Source organism: Nyctereutes procyonoides, unplaced genomic scaffold (assembly GCF_905146905.1).
Source record: "Nyctereutes procyonoides isolate TBG_1078 unplaced genomic scaffold, NYPRO_anot_genome, whole genome shotgun sequence".
NCBI lineage: Eukaryota > Metazoa > Chordata > Mammalia > Carnivora > Canidae > Nyctereutes > Nyctereutes procyonoides.
In genome coordinates, this window is record NW_026575140.1 from 32,909,537 (window position 1) to 32,936,563 (window position 27,027).

At 51.7% G+C, this 27,027-nt stretch overlaps 1 protein-coding gene across 1 annotated transcript; it reads right to left on the reverse strand.

The window, feature by feature from the left end:
• Positions 1 to 208: 208 nt before the first annotated feature.
• Positions 209 to 25,914, reverse strand: LOC129497066 (ATPase family AAA domain-containing protein 3). The gene is made up of 16 exons (XM_055305531.1): positions 25,605 to 25,914; positions 21,334 to 21,410; positions 20,297 to 20,398; positions 19,913 to 19,972; positions 18,447 to 18,516; positions 17,978 to 18,143; positions 17,711 to 17,780; positions 13,322 to 13,477; positions 12,319 to 12,375; positions 11,970 to 12,095; positions 11,628 to 11,752; positions 11,093 to 11,144; positions 10,700 to 10,770; positions 9,672 to 9,839; positions 8,267 to 8,375; positions 209 to 1,094 (listed from the first exon to the last, which is right to left on the reverse strand). The coding sequence occupies exons 1-16, from the start codon at positions 25,804 to 25,806 to the stop codon at positions 930 to 932; spliced, it is 1,776 nt and encodes a 591-aa protein (XP_055161506.1). The 5' UTR covers positions 25,807 to 25,914; the 3' UTR covers positions 209 to 929.
• Between the last annotated feature and the right edge of the window lie 1,113 nt (positions 25,915 to 27,027).

Here is a 27,027-nt window from a genome sequence, read left to right on the forward strand (position 1 = left end):
GGCCCCCAAGCCCCACTGCGGCAAGTGTGGCCACCCTGCCCAGGGCATCCCCGGTTGGGCGCCTCACTGTGACCCCCACCCCTGCTGGTCAGTAAATTCTCCAGAAAGCTCCAGCCTCTGCCTCTTCTTTCATCTCTGAACCTGTGACCCCCTTCAACCCCTGCCCCCCCCCCCCCCAAATCAGCCATGAAATACACATTGTGAGGTATCCTGTCAAGAGTTTTTATTGGATTCTGGATAAAAAGACCCCAACTCCAGTGGATGGAGGGCCACATCCCTTGGGTAAGGGCAACCCCGCCACACACCAGAAGTTCCTGGCCAATGGGTCTGGGGTCTTGCAGGCACTCGCACCAATTGCTGGCAGCTAGTTCTTACCCCTGGGTGCATCACGGTCAGATGTGTGCAGGGCTTCTCCCTCTCCCTAGTTCAGGGAGTGGGGGCAGACTGGGAGAAGCAGCTCCCACCCAGCAGTACAACGACCTGCTCTGCACAACCCTCACTTGCTGGGTGAGACTGGGCAAGTCAGGCCCCTACCCATGCCCAGATCTCCCTCACCTAGGCCCCTCTGGTCACAGATGTAGCAGCCAGGAGAGCTTAGCCAGCACCTGAGAACCGGCAGTGCCAGCTTCACCACTGTTCCCAGGCATGGGTCTGGCTTGGAAACATATCTCCCAGTAGCGTCCTGGGGTCAGGGGATGGCCTGGCTCTCTCCAGCAAGCACCACAGTCTGGAGGACAGAGGAGCCAACCCCACCACAAAGACGCCACAGCTGCCGCTGGTCCCAAGCAGAGGGCTTTAATGCTGTCCTGGCCCTGACTGGAGGAGTATTTAAAAATGCTGAGGTGGGCGACTGTGTAGGCCGATCACCATGAGATGTGGGCATCTTGGTGCTTCTTCCTGGTAAAGCCATCTGGGTACTCAGGCCCAGCTCATTCAGCCTGTGTACTTGGGATCAGGAACTGGCCACCCTCAGGTCTGGTCCCCTCAGCCTTCAACCACTGCATCTTCTGCTGGTGCTGCTGCATGGCATCCTGGACTCGGGCATCCATCATCGCCTCAGTGAGGACCCCATCCTCGGAAGCATATGCCATGGCCTGACAGGAAAAGAGAGTACTGATGCAGGGCACCCAGAGTGGCCACCTGCAGGGGAAAAGTGTCTCCCAGCCCCAGGCTTTCAGAGTGTGCCAGTCACCAGGAACCACCCACCCTGCAAGACAGGGCCAGACCCAGGGATGAGGCAGCCTGCCTGGCCCCACCCATGTGCTTGCCTATGGAGATGCCCTCCAAGACCCTGAAAGACTTCCTGGGGGTGGGGGCAGACTGGGATGTTGAGTCCACTAAGGAGATTGCTAGCCGGTAACTTCTACCACAAGCCTGTGCTCAGTCTTAGGAAGGGACTGGCCCCCCAGCAGAACACACACATGCCAACATGCCAAAAGCACATGCTTTGCTTCCCTGTGTGCAGGTGTGTCCACACATACACGCGTGCTTACAAGTGAATCCACGGCCCAGGGCAGCCACCATCCTTGCAATGCCTGTGGCTTTGCCCACATCCCCCATTGGCACCAGTGCTATGTTCTCACATCACTGCGTTTCTCAATGACTTTCTAAAAACAAAGCTTCCAGCTGTCAGGAAGCAGTTCAGCCCCCCACCGTAGACCCGAAAGGCCCCTACTTCAGAGACCAAAGCTCCCCTCAGGCCAGGGCATAGATAACAGAACCACCACATGCCACTGAGGAGCAGGTCCATTTTGATACTGAGGGGAGGGCAGGGCCCCTAGGAAGAGAGCTCCCTGGGAGCCCCCAGCAATGGCTTGGTCAGAGTATCCCACCAGGCTCCACTGCCTCTGATCACTGGGCACCCAAAGCACCTGGAAGCTTCCCTGGTGGGAAGGTACAGGGAGTCAGGAGCCCCTTTGAGAAGGCATGTCTGCCCAAGGAGGCCAGGATCCCTACTGTGGGATGGCTGCACTTAGTACCACAGAGAAACCTGGGGGGCACCACCCTCAACAGGTCACATCCCTGTGATGTACGGATGTCATGTGTCTCCTGTCAGGATGTGACCAGAAGGGTACCTCATCTCTGGGATCTTCTCCCAAAACCTACAATCTCAGTCTAACTGTGAGAAAAACATCAGGACAATCTCTTTAACACCTGATCAGCACTCCTCAAAACTGCCAGGATCATCAAAAACAAGAGTCATCTAAGGAACTGTCATAGCCCAGAGGAGCTGAAGCAGACATGGCAACTGAATAACATGGGAGACCTTGGAGGGGATCCGGAAAAGATTAAGTCTGAGGTGGAGTCCACAGTGACATGGCCAATGTGCATCATGAAAGAAGTCACAGCATGGAGGTGGGGGAGGCTCCATGTCATCCTTGCAACTTTCCCGTGAGCCTGAGATTATTGAGACGTAGGAAACTGCATTAAAAACAAAAACAAAAAACAGCAAGCTCTGGACTCGATGGCTTCACCAATGAATTCTGTCAACACTTACAAACACTGATCCTCCTCGAACTCTGCCAAAATATTGACGAGGAAGGAACACTTCCTAACTCATTCTGAGCCCAGCATAACTTTGATATTAAAATCAGACAAAAACACCCAATAAAACTACTGAGCAATACCCTCTATGAACAATGATGCAAAATTTTTCAATAAAATACTTGCAAACCAAATCATTAGCACAGCGAGGGACTTCTACCCAATGACCAGGTGGGATTTACTCCTGGAAAGCACGATCATGGAGCACAGGAAAATTAATCAACATGATGTACCACGTTAACAGAATGAAGAACAAAAACTATACGATCATTTCAATTGATGCAGAGAATGAATCTGACAAAATTCAACACTCTTTCTTGGTGAAAACATTTAATAAACTAGGAATAGAGGAAATTTTCCTTAACTTTCTAAAGGTCATATATGAAGAATCCACACAGCAAACACATTAACAATGGTGAAAGCCTGAGAGCAGTTCCTCTAAGGTCAGGAACAAGTCACGGATGCCCACTCTCACCACTTCTATTCAACATAGTACTAGAAATCCTAGGCAGAGCAATTAGGCAAGAAAAAGAAATAAAAGGGATCCAGATTGGCAGGGGAGAAGTAAAATTATGTTTCCAGATGATATAATTTTATATGTAGTAAACCCTAAAGATTCTCCCCAAAAGTTAAAACTAATAAATTAAGGTCACTCATTGAGTGAAGTGTTTGACTCTTGATCTCAGCTCAGGTCCTGATCTCAGGGCATGGAGCCCACTTCAAAATTTTAAAAATTAAAAGATATCAAAATTAGATACCAAATTAGATATACACATTCATATGTTGGAAGACTTAAACTTGTTATGTCCAAGTGATCTACAGATTCACCGCAATCCTTATCAAAAATCTCAATGATGCTTTTACAGAAATAATAATTTAAAAAAAAAATCCATTCTAAGGGGCACCCCGGGTGGGGCAGTGGTTTAGCACTGCCTTCAGCCCAGGGCTTGATCCTGGAGAACAGGGATCCCTGCGTGAAGCCTGCTTCTCCCTCTGCCTGTGTCTCTGCTCTCTGTGCATGTGTCTGTCATGAATAAATAAATAAAATCTTTTTAAAAAAAGAAATCCATCGTAAAAATCATATAGAATTCTTTTATGTGAATTTGGCTTCTTAAGGGAGGCCAAATAACCAAAACAGTCTTGGGTAAGATTTTCAGGTTTCATATTTCCTGATTTTAAAATTGACTATAAATCAGTGTGGTATTGGCATGACAGTGATACAGACCAGTGGAGCAGAATGGAGAGCCCAGAAACCCTCACATGTGTGGTCAGATTGACTTCCAAGAAGGATGCCATGACCATTCAAAGGGAAGAGGACAGTCTTTTCAACCAATGTACTGGGAACACTGGATATCCACATGCAAAAGAATGATGGTGGACCCCTACCTCACACCACATACAAAACTTAACTAAACATAAATCACACCAAGGACGCCTGGGTGGCTCAGTGGTTGAGCATCGGCCTTTGGTTTAGGGAGTAATCCCAAATTGCCGGGATCGGGTCCCGCATCAGGTTCCTTGCATGGAGCATATTTCTCCTTGCTCTGCCTGTGTCTCTGCTTCTCTTTCTGTGTTTCTTATGAATAAATAAAATCTTAAAAAAAAAACAAAAACATGAACCACCTAGTTGTAAGACCTCAAATTATAAAGCTACTAGAAGAAAATGCAGAGGAAACTTCCAAACATTGGATTTAGTGATGATTTCTTGGCTATGACACTGAAAGCACAGATGAGAAACAAAACAAGTTGAACTATTAGCAAAATAAAAATCTTTTGTGTACCAAAATCTTAAAAAAAAAGGGTGGGGGGAGGCCACTCAGCTGGCTCAATCAGTAGAGTGTATGACTCTATCTCTGGATGGTGAGTCTGAGCCCCATGTTGGGTATAGATTACTTAAAAATAAAATCTTAAACCTTTTGTGCATCAAAGGACACTATCAACAAAATAAAGAGTGAAGGGTAGCCCCAGTGGTGCAGCGGTTTAGCGCCACCTACGGCTGGGGGCGTGATCCTGGAGACCCGGGATCAGGTCCCACGTCGGGCTCCCTACATGGAGTCGGCTTCTCCCTCTGCCTGTGTCTCTGCCTCTCTCTCTCTGTGTCTCTATGAATAAATAAATAAAAAATCTTAAAAAAAAAAAAAGAGTGAAAAAGCAACCCATTGAAGGGCAGAAACTTTCTATAAATCACCTATCTGATTAAAGGTTAGTATCCACTATACATAAAGAACTCCTAGGACGCCTGGGTTGCTCAGCAATTAGGCATCTGCCTTCAGCTCAGGGTGTGATCCTAGAGTTCTGGGATTGAGTCTCACATCGGGCTCCCTGCATGGAGCCTGCTTCTTCCTCTGCCTGTCTCTCTCTGTCTCTCATGAATAAATAAAATCTTAAAAAAAAAAAAAAAACCCTCCTAAAGTTCAACAAAAAATAACCCTATTCATAAATGGGCTAAGGACATGGATAGATATTCCTGTAATAAAATACACATGCTGAGGGGGTCCTGTGTGGCTCAGGCACCTTCAGCTCGGGTCATGATCCCAGAATCCTGGTATTGAGCCCAGTGTCCCATTCCCTGCTCAGCGGGAAGCCTGCTTCTCCCTCTCTGCCCACTCATGCTCTCTCTCAAATAAATAAATCATCTTTATTAAAAAAACACGAAAAACAAAACACACATGGCCAGAAAGCACACGAGACACCCATGTCAATAATCATCAGAGAAACGCAACTCAAATTACAATGAGACATCACTTCACATCCACTAAGATGGCTGTTATTAAAAAAAAAAAAAAAAAAAAAAAAACAGAAGATAACAAATGTTGGTGAGGGGGGTGAGAAACCACCTTGTGTGCACTTCTGCTGAGAATGTAAAGTGGTGTAACCACTGTGGGAAATGGCATGGCAGCTCCTCAAACATTAAAAATAGTACCTTCACTTGAGTATATACTCAAAAGGAATGAAGAGTGCCGTGTCAGATACCTGTACACCCACGTTCACAGCAGCATTATTCACAATGGCCACTCAAAGGTCCATCTCAATGGATGAATGGATTAATGAAATACATCCACAAGGGACTACAATTCCTCCTTAAAAGGGAAGAAAATGTTGACACGTGCTACAAGATGGATGGACCTGAGGACACTATGCTTAGTGAAATCAGTCACAAAAGGACAAATACTGCATGGTTCCACTCATGTGCATTGTCTAGAGGAATTACATTCACAGAAAGTGGATGTGTGGGTGCAAGGGACCGGGGAGGGGGATGGGGATTAGTGTTTAACAGAGTGGCATCTCAGTTTGGGAAGATGTTCTGGAGACAGATGGTGGTGATGGTTCCACAGCAACGGGAATGCGCTTAAAGCCAAGTATGTACCTTAAAACGGTTAAAATGATAAATTTCCTTTAAAGAATAACAACACAGTGAATTCCCACAACAGAGTGGTTAAGAGGCAGCATGAACTCCACAGATAAATCATACAAGCAGCAGGGACTTTAGAGTGAGTACGTGAAGGGCCCCCCAAGCAGTCTAGCCCAGGAGGAGGGGCAGAGCAGGCAGGAGCGAGCCCAACTACCAGCACTACGCCCGAGGGCACAAGAGCATGTGAGCACACTCCTCCTGAGCCAGGGGTACACAACACACTGTGGTACCTCCCCTCTGTCCCTCACTCTCCTCTCCCATGAGCATGATAGGATGATCTGACATGTCTTGGGCTGAGCTCACTGGTCAATGACTGGATACACCCTGGTGGAGGACTGGACCTCCCAGGGAAAGCATCCCAGGGGCTCTGGGCATCTATCCACTGCCTCCCACACTTGGGTGGCATCTGACAGTAACCAGCTCTCCATCCACCAGGCTTGTTGCAACCAGCTGACATGTGATGTGGACAGAAAGGAGGTATGCTGGTTCATGGTGGAAACACTGAGAAGCAGGGATGGTTTGCTGTCAGGGCCTGAATGTGTCCCTAAATTCATACAGTGAAGCCTTTATCCCCTAGTGCAGCTGTATTTAGAGTTGGAGCGTCTAAGGAAGTGATTAATGTTCAAGGAGGTCATGAGAGTAGGGCCCTGATCCTATGGGACAAGTCCTTAAACACCAGAGCTCTCTCTGCCACATGACGAGGACAAAGCCAAAAAACAACCATCTGAAAGGCAGAAGGGGGCCACCATCAGAAGCTGACACCCTGATCTGGGACTTCCTACCTTCGGAACCTTGGAATAGGAAAGTCTATGGTTAGTGCCCCTGGGATGCAGTACTATTAGAGCAGTGTAACCTGACAGGTGTCCTATCCTATACCCTGTTGGTTGTGGAAACAGAGCCACCCTCATGAGACCTGGATGCTGAGGAATGACAGCTTGGAGCAGAGCACTCAGCTGATCCATGCAGGGAGAACTCAGTCTGGAGCTGTCACAGCAGCACAACCCAGCTCTCTCAGACTAACACAGTCCCTATGTACCCAAGCTACCATGTTCGAATCAAAGTAGGTATCTAATTAACAAAATACATGTTCACTTAAAAGCACTGTTAAATTTCTAATGTTTGGATTGTCATGTAGCCTCAGACAGATCTGAACACAGACCCCACAGAGGAAGCGATGTCAGCACAAAACTAAGGGATGGTCAGAGACAGGAGCCAGTCAGCACCCTGCACCTATAGGGCTTTTCACTCCTCAGCGATTACCAATCTGCAAATGCTTTCTGGATGGCTGCACTGAGGACTCCTGGGGATCAGCTGGCTCTTCTGCCCTGGGAGTATGGGGGGTGGGAGACTGTGGACATTTCAGGAGCAAACAGTGGGTGCTGGGAATGACAAGTACTACCCTGGGCTGTGTGCCCTTGGGCCACAGAACAAGGATAAAGTCAACTAGTGTGCTCCATGCTACCCTCAAGACACCACAATAAACTACATGGAGCAGACAATCCTCAACACTCATGGTCTCCATCTGGAGAAGAGCTGGGAAGGAGAATGCCTGACCCCTTATCAGATCAGATTCACTCTTTCTTCCTCATCTCACTTGCCCTCTGAGGAGCCAGATAGCTCACGGGATGCCCTATGTGCCCCCCATGGTCCCTTAACCCCCACTAACTATAGAATTACCTGTCCCAAATGTGCTAGGACCCAGCTTGGAACAGACTCCAGTGGTTACTGAGACATCAAGGCCTGTGGAACACTGATGCCCATATGGACACTTGGTTCATTTCCAGGGAACACACATGATTTCAGAGAAGCCCCACCTGATTTGGACTAAAACCACAATGAGGGCAGCCCGGGTGGCTTAGTGGTTTAGCGCCGCCTTTGGTCCAGGGCATGATCCTGGAGACCCGAGATCAAGTCCCACGTCCGGCTCCCTGCATGGAGCCTGCTTCTCCCTCTGCCTGTGTCTCTGCCTCTCTCTCTCTGTGTGTGTGTGTATCTCTCATGAGTAAATAAATAAAATCTTTAAAATAAATGAATAAATGAGTGAATGAGTAAATAAATAAATAAATAAACCCACAATGACAATGAGTAGGCCATAATACGTAAAGACAGTGATACCTCTCCACACCTTCCCTGCAGTGGAGGCAGAAGCAGGTGGTGGCTGGAAAGTAGGGCAGGGCATCACATCTGTGTGCAGAGAATCCTTCCAACAGAAACACCTCGGGGGAGGCAGGGGTCAGCACCAGCCATCTTCATGTGACTATTTCCCAATGGGCCAAGCTCGCAGCTGTAAGGCAAGTGTCCCCTGCTCACCTGCCATGCCACAGCAAGCTGGGAGATCTCCCGGCCCGACATGCCCTCTGTCAGCTGTGCAATCTCGGAGCACTTCTTCCCGTAGTCAAACTGAGCGAGCTTCAAGCGCCTGGGAAGGAGGAATTCCCACATGATGCTCTGGGTGCCTGAGGGACTCAGGGCAAGATTGGAGGTCGAGGAGGGCCCCTTGGTTCCTACATGAAAGGACAACTGGGGTATCTGCCAGTGACAGCAACCTCAACTGAATGCCCCAATTTTTAAAGAGCCAAACTCTGCCCTAATATCTGCTCTTGATGCCTGGTTTGCCATTTTTACCCCGCTGGGCACCTCTTTTCTTTCTGGGCTATGTGCAGAAAGCAGTGCATGATGCACTGTTGGGGCAGGAACCACGTCCTTCTCACTCAGACCTCCCGCAGGGCCCATACAGCACAACAGCTACAGAAATCCTGTCCGGGGTGAGCTGCTAACAAACAAGTGGGAAATCAAAGGAAAGGTGACACGTCTAGGTTAGAGTGCTGTTTCATATCATGCGCTGACCCCTCCCCAGTCAGGTCTGGCTGAAGACCCAGGAGAATGGGTCAAACACTCACAGAAAAAAAGATCTCAGAAAGTCAGACCACATTTGATATTTGGGCTGCAGTCAGGCTAGAATGAGCCACTGGAACAGTGAGGGGTACTGGGGCCACCTGGGTGCAAAGGAGAGAGGCCCAGATAGTGGAACGCAAGGGCTCAGGCAGCAGAGGGACAGCAGGAGCTGGCAGGCAAAACCCGTCCTAGAACAGAAGACGGCTCTCACTGCCACCAGCGACAGGAGGGATTCAGGTCAGTGCTGCTTTGAGATCTGGCTCCCTGGAGATGGTTAAAAATAGACAGGCCATCGCCTATTTGGAGCACTGTGGACAGAGTGATGAGTGAGGGTGGCCCGGACAGAATGTGGAGGGCTCCCCCATTGCCTGGTGACTTCCGCAGAACTGAGGCCTTGCTTGGCAGTGTGCTGGCAAGGCGCCCGAGGCTCCCGGGAGTCAGGGTGAGTAGTGAACAATGGTAAGTCCACCTCCAAGACTGCCCAATCAGCCCCGAAGTGAACAAAGCTCGGCCAATGTCTGGCAACTGCCATGCCGATCCCTTCATTCTCTGGGGCTCGACTGCAGCCTAGATTCCTCAAAAGCCTCAAACTGTTAAGAAACCCTTCATGTGAGACAAAAGGATGGAGATGCTGGTTTGTTGAGAGTGGGAGACTAAGTTAAAAACCCAGCAAAAAGCAGGATAGAGGCATGGGGTCCAGCAGGTGAACACACCTGAACCCAATGTGAAACCACAGGCTTAGGACTGGGGTGCAGCACCTGAGCCAGGAGCTGGTGGGGTGCCAAGAGCCCCACAGCGCTTGGGCCATCAGGACACTTACTGCTTTCCTTCTGTGGCTGGCTTCAGAACATACTTGTCAAAATACATCCTCACCAGGCGCTCCCGCTCCTCTCGCCCGGGCAGGTCAAAGCGGACCATCTCGTCAATGCGGTCGTTGACAGCCCAGTCAAACTGCTCGGGTTGGTTGCTGGCCAGAACCAGCATGAACCTGAAGCCAACAGACAGCAGGGGTTAAGGGGCTGCTCAAGCTGGGCACTTGCCCCCAGAGTAGGGGCCTCTCAAACCCACATAGAACAATTTTCTAGCAGAATCTATCTGGTAGCTTTTAACCCAGAAAATGTGAGGAAGGTCCAGCATTGTCCAGCCACCCATCCCTCCCTCCCACACTTCTCTGCGGACCAACAGTCCAGCCTGATGTGGTGGCCACATAAGCTGTGCTATGCACAGGAGGAACAGGGAACCCATGGTCTGGGACAGACCTCTGCCCCTCCCCAACCTAATCTACAGGGTCTGGGGTTTTGCTAATTGAGCAGAAGTGCCAACTCAGCAGGAACCTGGACCAGACTTCCAAGGGGTCTGAGCAGGGGCGGGGGGTCTCTGCTGGCAGCAGCTGTGGCAGGGAAGGGGGACACATATGACTTGGTGGCTGCACAGCTGAGCAGCAAGGATAGGTGTGCCCCGGGTGACCAGTGGGCACAGGACTAGAAGGCCCTCAATGATCCAGGAGAGCAATAGAGGATTTGTAAGGAGTGAGCCCTTTCCTGGAGCAACCGATGTCCCAAGGGACCTGGCCGTGGGGTGACCATCCCAATAGCCCATCGCTGGAGGGCAGCCAGAAACGCCAAGTACAGTGACCTGTGGGTGAGGACTTGCCACCGGGCTGTCCTGAGACTCCCCCAGCATGTTTTCTCAGGGGTCTCCACAAAGTACCCCTTCACCCTGACTAGCCCTTCCCATAGCCCTTGGGGCCCAGCCTATTCCAGCTCTGCCCCCCAGCAGGCACGTGAGCTCAAGTGGAACCTCAGTTTCCCTCTAGGAAGGGGCTCCGCACCGGCGGGTGGCCCTCACTTGCTGCTGTGCTGCCCCGTCCGGTGCAGGAATGCATTCAAGGTGGCCCTGAGATCCTCACTTATCTTCTCCTGCAGAGAAAGTTCTGGTGTCAGGGGGAAGGCAGCCAAGGGAAGTTGAAGGCTCCACTCCAACCCTCTGGGAGCCACACACAACAAGGTCTCCATGAAACTTAAGGGAAAACTCTAAAAATGCCACAGGATCAACTCCCGTTTCTCAGACCAAATTTATGAAGAAAGCGTGGCTGAGCAGCAGGTTTGGGTGAGACTCTATTGTGAGCGACCAGCAATCTCCCTGTAAAGTGCCAATGCAGCCACTGAACACACCACTCCTGATCGCTCACCTATGCCAGCCAGGCCCAGCAGGCCAGATAGAAGCTTCCAGAATACTTACAGTCGCTCGCTTCCTGAGGAAGGCATCGGCTTCATCCACGAAAAGCAGGAGGCTGTGAAGGAAAAAAGACCAGATGAGAAGTGGGTGAGGGCCACCCAATGCACACTAAGGTGCTGAGCACACAGCAACTGAACTCAGTTTCAGGAACCCAAAGCACCTGCTAACCTCAGTGGTGGTAGGGACCCCAGGCCCGAGAGGGGTATGCCCAGTGCCAGTATTGTGGAAAAGCAACTGGTTCATACTAAACATCCTAATTTGGCAGTAAATTACTGTGACTTCAGTGTGTTAATGTCAGAGGCAGGAAGAGGCCTGTGATAAGCACAAGCCACCAGGAATCCATCCTTCGGGTGAACTTCTCTCTCAGATTCCTATCCCAGAGCGTTCCAGTCTTGTGTGCAACCATGTAGTTGGGCTGCAGGGAAAGTCACTGATCTCCCCTACCCCCTACCCCAACAGCTGGAACTCAGTGGCCACCAGAAGTCTGGACTGCATGCGCATGCTTGGGGGCAGCCATCCCAGGAGGGGCCCAGCTCACCCTCGCCGGCTGGTGCTGGCCCAGTCGAAGACCTTGTGCATGGCAGTCACGCCGTCCCGCCCCATCGGGGCCACATCCCCGCCTGTCATGATGGCGTAGTCCATGCCTGAATGCAGCGCCAGTTTCTGGGGAGGGGGGGGCAGGCAGAGTGTTTACTCCCCTACCCTTCACAGTCCGTGTAGACTGAGCTTAGCCCCACTACCAGCTGCTGCTAGGGGTCCCCCTTGCCTGGAGAGCTAGCCCCCCACATGAGCCCTGATGCCCAGCGCCGTATCCCTACAAGCCCCAGCTGCAGCCCCTGCCCATGGCAACCCATCCCGCTGTGTGGCCAAGTGCCCCCACCTTGGCGAACAGTGTCTTGCCGGTGCCAGGAGGCCCATATGCCAGAATATTCCTGTATAGGCTCCTGTTTTTCATGGTGTTCCTCGTTGCTATGGCGATATCCCGCACGCGTGCTTCCAGGCTGGGCTGCCAGGGCACATGGCAGTTTGAGGGACGCTCTGTTGCCAGGATGCTCCTCCTGAGCATCTGGACCAACCCCAAGAGGCAGCTTACCCCAGGTTGGGCCTCAGGCAGCAAATTCTACTTTAGGAATAAGAAGTAGCCCCATCCTATAGAAAAGCTCCCCGAGCGGAAGGGCACCTCCCACCCCAATGCTCATGACAGCCCCCAGAAGGGTAGCACCACTTACACTGAGGACGACGCCCTCTAGTGCGTCCTGAGGCTTACTGAGGAGCCGCCTGCTGACCTACAGGCAGAAAGGAGGAACATGGACACAGGCTCATCTGCACAGCCTATCAAACAGGAATGGAGTGCCAGGCACAACCAGACCACCACATGGATACAACTGCCGTGGCGATCACACTCCAGGCCGCACAGGACTGGGCCCTGCTCCCGCTCTAGAAGGGTCACACAGGGCTGGCTGTGGCACTGGGCTAGACACGATTTACAGAGAGAGCACACGAGAGCGCCACAGCACAGAGCTCAACTCGGTGCCTGATCCCACAACAGTGAGATCACGACCTGCAATCAAGAGCCAAATACTGAAGTGACAGAGCCACCCAGGAGGCCCTTCAAATTCTTTACTGATCTTGGGATGACTGGGTGGTGCAGTCGGGTAGTGCCTGCCTTCAGCTCAGGTCATGATTCTGGGGTCCTGGGATCAAGCCCCACGTCAGGTTCCCTGCTTGGCAAGGAGTCTGCTCCTCCCCTCTGCTTGTGCTCTAATAAATAAAATCTTAAAAGAAAAAAAAATTATTTACTGATCTTTATTTTTCCCATTATCCACAAGTGCACAAGTGATTGCTTTGGAGATGCAGCCACAGCCCATAGATGGACATGCAACTGGAGTGACATGAAGTTGGGCAGGAAGCCTGGCTCTCCTAGAGGAGGAGAGCAGACACCATACTACTTCCAGCAACTTTTCTCACAGGAGCCCCAGGAGGACAGGCACATCAACAGATCCAGAGGCAACGGAGTGGACTAGGCTGAGGGTCTCTGCAGTGCAAATGTGCACAGGCTCCCAGGACAACATCAAGGAGTAAAAAGCCACAACCAAACCCAATGAGCCAGAGAGAATAGACAGTATTTGGATGAAGAGGGAAAAGTGAAAATACATGTTCACAACTTGGCTGAAATGTCAGAAGGAACTGGGCAGGACATGCCACTCCAGTGAGGACTGAGCCCACAATTACCTGCACAGGGTGTCTCAGAGCCTCCAGCACCGTGATACGAGACGTCTCTCGCACCAGGGATGGCTTCCCCAGCCGGGCTTCAATGTACCGTCCAGCAACAGATGTGGCATTCTTAGCAGAGTAGACTCCGAGGGCCAGCAGTGTCAGCCCAGCCACCTGGAGCGGGGCAGCAGGAAGGTGAATGCCTTCGACCCATCCTGTGCCACACTGTTTAGTAGTCGGCACTGGGCCCTCACCTCATCCCATCCCATGCGAGGTGGTGACAAGGCTGACACAGGAGCATCCCAGCTGGTGCTCAATGTCATATGATTGCAGATATTTCCAGACAGGCGACCTATCAAAAAGCTTACCATAACCACTCTTTCTCAGAAAGCTACTGGAGGATGCACTCCAGCTATACTAGGGAAGCTTCCAGGTGACAAGAGCCTCAGTTGTAGACAGAGATCCTGAGGCTCATGGGGGACAGACCAAACACGGGGGCAGGGGTGGGGAGCACAATCACAGGGCACATGACCAACAGTAAGAAGAGGTTTCTGGAAAGTACACCAACACTTAGAAATTCAACTGAAACATCTTCCCTCCAAGACAACCTGGCCACTGCAGGGGAAAACAACGACTCTTAAACCACAGACACAAGGTTCCAGGAGACCAGATGGCGATCACAGTGACAGAAACAAGGGCCCAAGGGGACTGTGATGGGGGAGGTGGGACTGCACCCGCCCCAAAGTAGCCATCAGCTCCCGAATCTGACATTGCCCAGCATTCTCCAGCGACCACCCCTCTACCCATCTCACTGGGAAGGTTGATGATTGACTTAGGAGCAGCTTATCTAACAGGAAGGATGGCCAAGAGGCATTTTCCCTCAGCCAGTCCTGTGTCCGGAATCCCTGCTGGCTTTGTCAGGGGGCAGGCCTGGCAGGCAGGGATTCCAAACTGAAGATGGACATTAGAGACTCAACTAGCAAACACAGATGTTTACAACAGCTGGAAAGCACTAAAGAGATCTGAGTACACAGGGTAGCACAAGACTAGTCAGAATGCTCTTAATTCACCTTAAAACACTTGAGGGGGAGGGGGGCCAGGTGGGGGGGGGCAGTCAGTTGAGTGTCTGACTCTGGTTTTGGCTCAGATCATGACCTCTCAGTAATGGAATTGGGTCCTGCATCCAGCTCTGAGCTCAGTGTGGACTCTGCCCAGATTCTCTCCCCTTCTACCCCTCCCCAATGCTCACACGGGCGTCTCCATTTTTCACACTAAATAAAATCTTAATAAAATAAAAAATAAAACACTTCAGGGAAAAATGAGTAGTAAAATGGACACCCCAGAAAGGTGACCCCCACTGGAGGCAGGGGATGATGGATGTGTGGTCACTGGAAGTTTTCTTTAAAAAGTTAAAATAGAGTTCCTTTTAGAAACACTGTGGTAAAGCCAAAAGTAGGAAAAGGTGGTGTCACCTGGTGTCAGGACCCCAGGACATAAAGGTTCAGCTACCCCCAAGGTCAAGTCCACCCAGGGCTCCTCTCACTGTCTCCTGTGCCTCAGCCAGTTCACACATCTCTCTCTGTGACCCTTTGTGGCTGCTCAGCAATAGGATGCTGCTCTGACCATGCAGCAGCGGGCACTGGGGAGGGTGTGCACCTTCACAACCCAGACACAGTGAGACGCCTACAGGTGCCTCCCAGAAAGGCCAACCTGCCTCTCCTATCAAAACAGAGGGAGGGCACCCGGCTGGCTGAATCGGAAAAGCACGTGACTCAATCTTGGGGTCGTGAGTTAAGCTGCACATTGGATGCAGAGCTTATTTTAAAAAAAAAAGAATGGAGGGACGCCTGGGTGGCTCAGCGGTTGAGCGTCTGCCTTCAGCCCAGGGCATGATCCTGGAGTCCCAAGATTGAGTCCCACATTGGGCTCTCTGCATGGAGTCTGCTTCTCTCTCTGCCTGTGTCTCTCATGAATAAATATTAAAAAAAAAAAAAAAAGAATGGAGAGGAAGCAGCATGGCAGCTCACCCAGATGTAAAGCCACACAGCTTAAAAAAAAAAAAAAAAAAAAAAAAAAAAAGCCACACAGCTCCTTCCTCAGAACTTCTTGCCACTTTGCTGGGTCTCTGCCTAAACTGGCTCTAAGGGCCTCTGACCACCCACACATAACCTTCAGCCCTGCATGATGCAGGGTCATGAGAAAGACATCAGACTGTGAGTAGATGGTGAAAAGCCACTGCTTATTTACCAAAACTACAGTAACAAGACCTGAGTTTTTCCTGCAGGTTCATTAGCCTCCTCCTTCCCTGCAACACTCACAATCCAGTGGCCAATTTCAGACATAAGCTGGGAAGCAAGCCCCTGAGGTTTGGAACATCTTTATCTGTGGCTTTCAACTGCGAACCTCCACGTCCACATAGAGGCCACTGCAGGGCTGAGCACAGCTCGGAGTGGTGGCCAGGTCTCCTGTGTACAGGCCATGCCCTCCATTACTCAAAGCTAAACTTCTTTCTGAAGTTTCTGAAGCTTCTTTCTTCTTTTTCTGAATAAATGAATTCCACAGTTAAACGAAAGCCAGTAGTTCCTTCAAACAATGAACAGGTCAGCATACTGACTGCACCAATTTTATCACGTACAGCTCTCTTTGTCAATACTGATAGGCACTGACATTTAGATTCCAGACTCTGTGTCACCTGGCACAGCACCTGCGACAATGTGCAAGTACCAGAGTCCCAAAGAAGAGATGGGCAAGGAGGAGGGTCAGGAGGGAGGTAAGCATGCAGGTAAGGCACCAAGGCTTGAAGTAGGAGCTTGGACACAGTGCAGCCAAGCCCACACCAGCTCTGTCCACAAGGTTTGGATGTGTACCCCTACCCAGATCTGTGCTAGAATGAATGCTGGGTGTCCCTCCTGCATGAACCCTGCTCTGAGCCAAGGGCACCCAAGGCAGACAGGAGGAAAGCCCATTTTCTTCATCTGAACACGAGGCTGCAGTCCTAGCAGCTCCCTGTGCAATGAATGGAAGGATATGGTCAGACCCCCAAGCCAGCACCTACCTCCAGGCAGCCCTGTTCTGAAGCCAGAGCAACTGCCCTGCTTACCCAGCCCCAACAGGCCTCAGGCTGCACTATCCACGGAGCCTACACCCACATTTAGCAGGATCCCCACTACCAACCAGGTGTTACTCAAAAGATGTTTGGGAAGAGCGTGACGGGGGCCCTTGTTCACCCCAAGTCACTGGCTGAGTCAGAGGACTCCAGGGTCCATTTTAAGAACCAGTGGAAAAAAAAAAAAAAAAAAGAACCAGCAGTCAGGTGTGCCTGGGTGACTCCATCAATGAAGCATCTGCCTTCAGTTAGGGTCATGATCCCACGGTCCTGGGATGGAGTCCCAGGTCAGGCTCCCTGCTCAGCAGGGGGTCTGCTTCCCCCACCCTTCTTCCCCTCCCCCACCTCATGTGTACACATCCTAACAAATAAATAAAATCTTAAAACAAAAAAAAATCCCAGCATTCTCACTAGCTGCACGTTTCCTCACTAACCTTCCCTAGATAGTCCAGACCCTGCTTTCCTCGAGCCACAAACTGACCTCATCTATCACCCCTCACTGTCTCCAGAATGATGCTGGAACTCCGTACAAAGCAAGGCACTTGCAGAAACCACCTCAGAGGTCAGAAGGCCAGGAACGCAGATGCTCAGGACACTCACAGTCAGCATGGTTACTTGCCTCACCCCTTGCTAAGACATCAGTACCATGTGAGCAGGCACCCAGTCACACTGTGCAGCCTAGACGGGTTGGTACAATGCTGGCATGCAGAAGTACTTACAGAATTGGGGGGCTTTTTAGGAACCAGTCCTAGCCAATGCCCTTCCCTCTGCCCTGAGTGCTAAAGAGCTGCATGACACAGAACATGTGCCTGGAGTCCTACAGCCTTGTTGGCTGCATTCTGCTTCCCACCAGAGGGTGGGAACCCTCACAGGCGCATGGTTTAAAGGGGTTCACTGCCACATCTCTGGGACCCCCTGGAGTTTTAGCTGTGCCTCACACCTGAGGCCATCAGGTAGATTTCCAGTTACACCTTCTAAAGGGCAACCCTTTTTAGGAAGAGGGAAACTGAAACTCTAGCACCTCCTCCCACATCATCCAGCCCCTCTACCAGCACATCTGCTGCCAGTGTCAACACTGACTTGTTCGCGTGCCCTCCGCCCAGAGGCTGCACCACATCCTGTTTTCACCAGAGGGGAGCGAGAAGGAACAACGGCAGCACATGCTTACACCTTGGACCTGCTTGGCACACTTCCCACCACTGAATGCCAGGCACTTTTCACTGCTGGCAGGAGGGAGGGACATGACCCACCGGAGACCCCGACATAGGCCACAAGCAGGAATATGTGGCAGGGATGTTTACCGTGGCTGTCACTTTGTCCCAGTCTGTCACAAAGGTACGGAATCCTTCACCAAACAGGGCGCCAGCTGTCCTGTAGAGGAAGCAGCAATGTGACCAGGGAAGAATGGATCTAGGCAGTTGGCTGGAGAAAGGGCCAGGGCTTTGAAGGTCAGCCCTGAAGGTGAGCACATGGGAGCACCTGTTGAGGCTGCTTCCCGGCACAGGTGAAGGGCCAGAAGACATCTGCGACAGGACTCTGCCAGGGGCCCACTGGGGATTGGGCCTCACCTAATGGACTCCAGGATGGTCTGGCGGTGCTCAGCAGCCTTCAAGCGTATCTGCTCACGAATAATGTCCGCGTTCTCACGCTCAGCCTTGGCCCGTGCCCGAGCCTCAGCCTCCACGCGAAGCATTTCATTCTTGTGGCGCAGTTCCATCTCCCGTTCCACTGTGGCTGCCCAGGGAAACAGCAGGAAGATGGTGTTCAGCCCAGGGTCCCTAATCCCTTCCAGTGAGGCCCCGGCAACTGTTCTCACAGGAGGGAGGCAACACATGGCAGACCCTGTGGGAACACCTAGCCTGCCTCGGTTTCTGCTACAAAGTCCCAACTGAAGGACATGGAGCCCCTAGGAGACCGCATCGGGAGCCTTTGGAATGTTGCTTGCCTACAGCCTGCTTTCCTTAGAAGCCTTTCTCGAGCCCAGGTCAGCTCCAAGGACACAGCCACCCAAACCCCAGGCAGAAATGACAACTCTACCTCTCCTCATGGCCTCCTGCTTCTGCACCGACTCCTCCTGCTTCCGTAAATTCTCCTCATTGAGAAGTTGCTGAGAAGCAGCCACAGAGGAAAGGGAAAAGTTTTCAAAATTATGAAACAATCAGGGGCACCTGGGTGGCTCAGTCTTCTGAGTGTCAGACTCATGGGATTGAGCTGCACGTCGGGCTCTGTGCTCAATAGGGAGACTGCCTGAGTCTCTCTCCTCTTCCATCTGTGCCTCCTCCTTGCTCATGCACATTCTCTCTCTCAAGAATAAATAAATATCATTTAAAAAAATATTATGAAAGATCAACAATCTAAGAGAGGAGATACTTCAACCTGTGGGGAAGCCTCTGTTCCCCCTGAGAACTTCTCTGAGAAGGACGCCCCAGGGCCTACACACACTATAGCCCTCTACAAGCAAGTTTGAATTTCACCTAGGACATGTGCACATGTGCATGAAGTGGGAGGCGGTGGCACAGGAGCTCATGCTCTAGCACAGTTCTGCCACAGGGCGGACCTCTGGGCATCCCCAGTCCAGTCTTCGTTTTTTTTTTTTTTTTTATGTTTTATTTATTCATGAGAGACACAAAGAGAGAGGCAGAGACACAGGCAGAGGGAGAAGCAGACTCCATGCAGGGAGCCTAATGTGGGACTTGATCCTGGGACTCCAGGATCACACCCTGGGCCGAAGGCATGCACTAAACCGCTGAGCCACCCAGGGATCCCCCAGTCTAGTCTTCAAAACACTCTTTCCCCTATTAGGTTTACATTTTTTTTTTGAAAAAAATTTTTATTTAAATTGTAGTTAACACAGAGTGCAATATTGGTTTCAGGAGTAGAATTGAGTGGTTCATCACTTACAACAACACCCAGTGCCCATCCCATCATGTGCCCTCCTGAATGCTCATCCCCCTCTGCCCCTCCCCTCTTCCCATCCAACAAACCTATTTGTTTGTTCTCTGTTAAGAATTTTTTATGGTTTGTTTCCCTCCGTCCTTTGTTCTATCCCCTTCCCCCATGTTCACCTGTTTTGTTTCTTAAATTATACATATGGGTGAAATCCTTTGATATTTGTCTTTCTGTGACTGACTTGGCATAACATTCTCTAGCTCCAACCATGTTGTAGCAAATGGTAAGATTTCATTCTTTCAGATAACCCAAGTTTCCCTGGGAAATTTAAAAGCTGTAATGCCGTAACGGGTACAGATGTTTGGAAACCACCTTACCATGAACATGTCACAGCCAGGTTCCCAGATTCTCACCCAGAACCCTCAGCACAGCCAGAGCCTGGGGGCCGGTGTGTTGTGTGTGTAAAAGCACGCACATGCACGCTTTCCTGGGACCCAGCACTAACGGTTGGTAAAACAACTCTGAATTCTGGCCTACCCGCTGCCCCAAAAGATGCCTGTGCTCTCAGGGAAGACAGAGGCAGCACCCCTTCCATGCAAGTGTGCTAAGCTCACCTGTTGCTTCAACTGGTCCTCATAGCGCTGCCGGGCCAGCTTGTCTTGGTACTGGGCTCTCTAGGGAGGAAGAGGGCAGTGTGAATATGGCTCAGCTGGAAAAGCTGGTGTATGGCCTGAAACCAGCATAAGAATCCAGACTTTACTGGGTGTTGGCCTCAGAGAAGCCACCCACCTCCACCTGCTGTTAACGAACACACACACACTTGGGACTCGTGTGCTCCCCATCATACTGAGCACTGACGGATCCATGGGTTTTTGAGGTTTGCACAAGGTCATCCCAGAGCCTCAACGAGGCAATAACTGACCCAGACTGAACGTTGGGACCCTGGTGTGCCCCCAAAGTGCTCCACCCTGGCCCCCCTGTGCCCATGTGATCCTTACAGCCTGGTGTTGCCGTGTCTCCTCACTCAGAGTCTTCCTCCTTTCCTCAGCCTGCACGCGGATCTGCTCACTCTTCAGCTGCTCCACAGCAGCCTCGTATTCCTATAGAATATACCAGCTGCTGCAAGCCTAGAGACTGTTGGGGCCTCCTCCTCAGGGCTCTGAGCTCAGGGCTCACACTGCCTCAACAACCCTCTCCCCTGTGGGCTCCAAAGGGGCTGGACAGGAGCAGGCGGTGTGTCCAGAAGACATAGCCTGGACCAGCACCCTACATATCTGCTGGCCGCTTGGGCACCAAGCCCCAGGATGACCCAGACCCACAGGTAGGGAAGCACCAGGGAAACAGACAGGGTGGGCCCCCAAGGAGCGAGACAGTATCCTGGGAAGTCTGTCACTCCCTTCCCCAACACTGTTTCCACGGTGCCTTATATAATGTGCTCACTTTTTGATTATGCTTTACAACAGCCAACGGTGGAGGGCAGAGCCTGTGCCTTTTCTTTTTTTTTTTTTTAATTTTTTTTTAATTTTTTATTTATTTATGATAGTCACACAGTGAGAGAGAGAGAGAGAGAGGCAGAGACATAGGTAGAGGGAGAAGCAGGCTCCATGCACCGGGAGCCCGACGTGGGATTCGATCCCGGGTCTCCAGAATCGCGCCCTGGGCCAAAGGCAAGCACCAAACCGCTGCGCCACCCAGGGATCCCCGCCTGTGCCTTTTCTATACTTGCTACATGCTCAGCATAAAGGTTCTGCCGGATGCAGAGAAACCAAGTCAGAATCTCCCTTGGGGAGACCAGATGGTCCTCACCTACACCAGCCCTTCCAGGTAGTTCTGCTAGAACTTGGGCCACAAATCCACTGTGTCTTTGACCTCCTCCTATTACCCTCTTAACCATAAGCAAGAAAGCAAATTCGAGAAAGGAGAGGTCTGAAGCACCCACCCTGTGCCTACTGCCCATGTGCTCATTCTCTTTCCAGGTCCTTCCTCTGCCACAGGGATGAGGCTGACCACTGCCAGCACCACACCCACTACTTACCTTTAGCTTGGACTGTTGCTCCAGCTGCAATGTCTGCTCCTGCATCTGCGCAAGACTCAGTGCCTCCTTAGCATGTCCTGTAGGGAAGAGGAAGAGAGCAGGTGTCAGGACACTGGGGCACCAGGCGAGCATTCATGCGTGCCAAGGGGCTTTCAGGGAGACCACACAGCTAATCTCAACCACAAAACACATGTTCCCACTCTCATTCCGAGGCCAGATCTTGTTTGGTGACCCCACCCTCCAAAGACCACAGCCCCTTCTTGTCACCTATGTCTGCTCCACCCCCAACAGAAAATCCCACATACAAGATCTTATCCCCCCCCCCCCTCCCCGTAGCTGTCACATCCTGGAGAGCTATTGAGAGTAGGATGGTCAACACAGCAGTCATTTCCCAATTAAACAAAAAACAATGGGTGGCTACAGTACCATATTTTTCATGGTAGGCCCATTTCTTTTAAGTCTCTAGTATCTAGGGATCCCTGGGTGGCACAGCGGTTTGGCGCCTGCCTTTGGCCCAGGGCGCGATCCTGGAGGCCTGGGATCGAATCCCACGTCGGGCTCCCGGTGCATGGAGCCTGCTTCTCCCTCTGCCTATGTCTCTGCTTCTCTCTCTCTCTCTCTCTCTCTCTGTGTGACTATCATAAATAAATAAAAAAATAAATAAAAAAAAAAGTCTCTAGTATCTATTATTATTATTACTCTTAAAGTTATATTTATTTATTCCCAAGAGACACAGAGAGAGAGAGGCAGAGACACAGGCAGAGGCAGAGGGAGAAGCAGGCTCCATGCAGGGAGCCTAATGCAGGACTCGATTCCGGGTCTCCAGGATTACACCCTAGACTGAAGGCAGACACTTAACCGCTGAACCAACCAGGCATCCCTCCAGTACCTATTATTATTAATCTATCAAACACACACAGGTAATACAAAGGATTAGGAATAAACAATTATGTTAGAAATAAGCCAACGCACACAGAGTGATGGCTCTTCACAGACTTCATGTTATAAACACATATGTTATAAATATCTTTTTTGTGTATCTTATTCATAAGGCGTAATTCATATCCATCAATACTTGGCTATTCTGGAAAAAACTAATTTCTGGTGCTCTCCTTGCCAAAAAAGCCTGTGCACCCAGCTTCTTAAATATTTCAGTGATGACACAGTTCTCCCCCATATACAAGGTTTCACCATAAAAAAATGTTCTAATACATAACAGCATGGAAAGAAGGTAGGGAACCTCTGTGAACCCAGTTCCCTGACACTACAACGTACATAGCTTTCTCCCTTTGCGGACCTCACATCTATCCTTCAACCCCGGTGTCATGGTCTGTGTTACTTTTCGAAGCCTTCAAACCCAGTACCTATCACGCCCAAGCTGCAGCAAACACAACAGTAATTAGAGCATGACTTCTGTGTGTAGTTCTATAAGCAACCCACACATCGAAATGGACGTGGAGGTCACGGTGTTCGGTCTGTTAGGGCAGGCGGTATGGCGAGAACATACTGCCTAACCCTGGGAAGTACCTTCAGAGCCAGTCCAGACTGGGCTGACACAGCCTCCACAACTCACCTCAAGGCTCTTCCCTAGGGCCCTGGTGATCAGAGGTGCAGGACACCTGAGGACCCGCCCCCAAGGAGAGGCAGCACAAAGGCACCAGGTCCCATACCCTGCACTGTAAATCTGGGAAGCCACAAAGCCAAAGCTTGAACAGACTTTAGGAGCCCCTTTAATATAAATGACACTTGACCAGGAGGGAGTGAGACCAACAACAGTGCTCATCCTGATGCAGCATACAGGAGCGTGGGTGCCACAGATCAACAATGCTGAGACTAGGTCCTAGCTGCCCTTTGTACTCACAGCATGACCTTTGGCCAGTCAGGTTAACCTCACCTGAAAACAGAGATCTCTCAACCACTGACTGTCAAAAGAGGGAAACAAAAGAGCAGGTAACCTCAGCACAGTGCCTGGCATCCACATGCCCCACTAAGCACAAGCTACAATTTCAACACTACTGATGATCATTTACCACCTTGAAATCATCCTGTAACAGGAGTGGTACATTCCAAAGCATTAGTTTAGTACCCACTACAGGCAAAGTGCTCTTTTACACAACCACCTTCATAGGGTTATACAGGAATGCGGACTGGAGCACTCAGGTAAGCCTAGAGACCTAGGGAATGAAGAAGCATCAGGCTGGGCCCAAAGGACAGAGCAAGTGGTCATACCGCAGGAGCAGCTGAGGACATCTTAGTTTGCTTGGAGACATAGTAAGGTCAAATGAACAGCCTGGGCCTAACCAGGCAGGCACTGCTGCCTATGAGCTGAGCATGCCACAAAGACGGGTTTGCAGAGGGGTTGCTGAGTAAAGGGGCATGAGGCGGCACCCTGGGAAGAAGTGTTTGGGGACAGAAGGAGGTGATACATCAGGGTAAAACCTCTCCCACTGGCTAGCAGTTAGGCCAGGAAGATGGCAGGAACAAAAATGAAGGAGGGAGCACCCAGCTGATGGAGTTGGTGGAGCGTGCGACTCTTGATCTCAGGGCTGGGAGTTTGAGCTCCACATTGGGTGTAAAAATTACTTAAAAATTTTAAAAAATAAAATGAAGTAGGGCCCACACTTAGAATAGAATTGCTAGATGTAGAGACTGGTGGGGGACCATCACTTCCAGACACTGGCCCCTGGGGACTCTGCAGAAGATGCTGCTTGGTGGAGAAATGAAGGCATGGTCATAGGAGAGCAAAAGCCAAGGCCCTGAGGACCAGGTGGAGTATATGGTGGGGGAGGAGCTCTGTGGCTATTCAGAGACATAATTCCATGAGGAAGGGTCCCTGCATACCCCCTCTTAGACACACTCAAGGCTATTCACCAAGGCCCATATAATTACATGAGTTTGGAGATAGTAGGATTAAGCTTCCAAGAGTGAGAGAACTTTGAAATTCTATGCATGACTGAGTGGAAGAAATGTCCCAAGAGCTGGGCAGAAAGATTTGCCCCAACTAAACCTCTGACAAGAAATTGAGTCATGTGTCAAAAACCTGTCATCTGGGCAGCACGGGTGGCTCAGCGGTTCAGCACTGCATCCATCCAGGGCGTGATCCTGGAGACCCAGGATCGAGTCCTACGTCAGGCTCCCTGCATGGAGCCTGCTTCTCCCTCTGCCTGTGTCTCTGCCTCTCTCTCTCTCTCTCTGTCTCTCATGAATAAACAAATAAAATCTTAATAAAAAAAAGAAAATCCTGTCATTATCTGAGGTGCCCTGATGCCTAGCCCAACCAGGGTTTCTCAAACTACCCTGGTAACTGAAATCACCTTGCAAACTCAATACACGTGGTTTGGGACCAGTGGTGTTCCAGCTAGGCCTAAGGAAGCAGGCTGTCCTAGGCCCAATCCCAAACATATAAATGTTTTTAATGTTCCTCCGGGGATCCTTGCAAGAGGGTGTTCTCACAGCCCCGGGGAAGCGCAGGGACTGAACCACGAAGTGCCAGGCCTCCCCCTCCTCAGACTTCTGTTTACACCTGTTTACAACGTGACTTCTCCATACAACCTCGGAAAAAAGACTATCTCTGTTCAAACAAAAGTTTGAGAACTATTGTGTTCTTCCAATCAATATTTATTCTGCACCTTCTGTATCGTAGGTCCTCACACCCTTACCTTACATCCTAAATCAAATCGTTAAGCCAATGTGATAAAAGAGAGTGGGGAAGAAAAGACGTGAGTTTAGTGAAGGTCCAGCAGATAACGGCGCCTCGAAGGCCTGGGTCAGGAAGGCCATCAGGTGGGGCCGGGATAGACTGATCTGGTGGTTTTACAAACCCCGCCTATCGGAACGCTAATGCTTTCCAGCGAGCACACATCTGCTTTATTTTCCATAAAACCAGTGGCCCTCAACTGCGCGTCCCTTCTCAAGGGGAAAATTGCTAACACTGCACTCGGCTCCCAGAGTTGGCCGGGCTTCGGCCACGTGGCTGCAGCTCCCCTGGTCGACAGTAACTGAGGAACTCCATCCCGAGCACCTGCCACCTGCGACCTCTCAAAGTTCGTCTGCACCAGCTTCCTCACCAAAGGACGCGTGGCAACTGGGAAGGTGCTGGTACCCCACCCTCCCCGCACGCACGGCGGCCTCAGCCACCAGGCTGATTCCCGCAGAGCGGTGTCCCCACCGGGCAGGTGCGGCGGACACAGCTGCGCACCTCTCCTGCGCCCAGGGACCCGGCACGCCCGGCGCTCGGAAGGCTGGCCCCCCGCCCCCGCCGCTGCACTTACTCGAGTGCTCCAGCTCCCGCGCCGCCTTGGCCGCACGTTCCAGGCCCGTGGGGTCAAAGTTGCTCCATTTGTCCTTGGGAGCCGGCCGGTCCCCCCCGCCGCGGTCTCCACCGCCCTCGGCCCCGGGCTGAGCGGGCGGCAGGGACAGCGGCGGCCCCGCGCCCTCGCCCTTGGGGCCCTTGATCCCGAAGAGCCAAGACATGGCGCGCGAGAGCCGCGCGGCACTGTCGCCGCGGGGAACTCTGGCGGAACTGAAGCGTGCGGATCCGGGCAACCTCCACGCGGAGCAAGCCGGTGGTCAGAGGGCCTGCGCAGGCGCAAGGACGCCCCTTTCTCCCAGGCGACGGAAGCGCAAGAGGGCCACGTATGGTGCGGCGTTCCGATTAGCCGCGGCTCCGTGACGTCACTAGCCTCGTCGCCATGATTGCCCAGACTGGCCCTGGGGGCGGGCCGTCGAGGGGCGGGGCGAATCGCCCCGTTACGGGGACCGATCAGGGACAAAGTCGGTTGGTGGACGCACGTGTCCTGCTGATGTGGGCCTCCGCGCTACCCAATGGAGCGGGGGCGGAGAGACCGGTGCCCGGGAGCCGGAGCGGGGTTCGCGTGGTCCGGGCAACGTGGCGTAGGGAGAGCCTGCGGAAAGCGGCCGGTCGGGCGGAAGCCGGTGGGGCCCCGGGCGGCGGAAGACAAGCTCCTTCGAGGGGCCTCCGCAGAGCTCCATCGTCAGTGCGCCTGCGATCTTCGTGCCGCAGCAGGGTGGGTGAGGATGGGATGGATACGGATCTCAAGCCCAGGAGTCCCACGACACGGCGCCCTCCGCGGAGGTGGAGCCTCCGAGGCTGCGTGCCGGCCCCGCCCGGGAGTCCGAGGGCCGGGGACGGGGCCGGGGACGGGGCCGGGGGAGGGTGGACGGAGAAGGCGCTGCTTCGACTTAGCAAAGTTCGCTTCTGGGGCCAACATCTGAGTTGCCCTTTTCGTCTCCTTGACGGGCCGGTGAAGTCCCAGAATGAGGGGGAACCCCCCCACACACACACAGTAGATTGGAGAGTTTCTTTCTTTCTAATTAAGATTTTATTTGTTCATGAGACACACACAGAGAGAGGCAGAGACACAGGCAGAGGGAGGAGCAGGCTCCATGCAGGGAGCCTGACGTGGGACTCGATCCAGGGTCTCCAGGATCAAGCCCTGGGCTGCAGGCGGCGCTAAACCGCAGCGCCACCAGGGCTGCCCTATATATCTCTCTCTCTGTGTCTCTTCCCCCCCCCCCCCGCCCCTGTGTCTTTCGTGAATAAATAAAATCTTAAAGAAAAGGAGGGGAAAATTAAAGATAATTCTGTGATCTTTCACCCACCCACGTTGAGAAGGCTAGGTGAGTTTCCCAGCCAGATGCCCTCCCTGTCCAACAGCAGTGGACCGGCCACCA

What these genes read in the sequence shown, in the direction of transcription:
- LOC129497066 (XM_055305531.1), bottom strand. Translation starts at nt 25,806, where the DNA reads ATGTCTTGGCTCTTCGGGATCAAGGGCCCCAAGGGCGAGGGCGCGGGG. An exon ending in GCGGGAGCTGGAGCACTCGA is followed by an intron (nt 21,411 to 25,604) that starts GTAAGTGCAGCG and finishes TCTTCCCTACAG; the next exon opens with GACATGCTAAGGAGGCACTG. An exon ending in AGCAACAGTCCAAGCTAAAG is followed by an intron (nt 20,399 to 21,333) that starts GTAAGTAGTGGG and finishes TATATTCTATAG; the next exon opens with GAATACGAGGCTGCTGTGGA.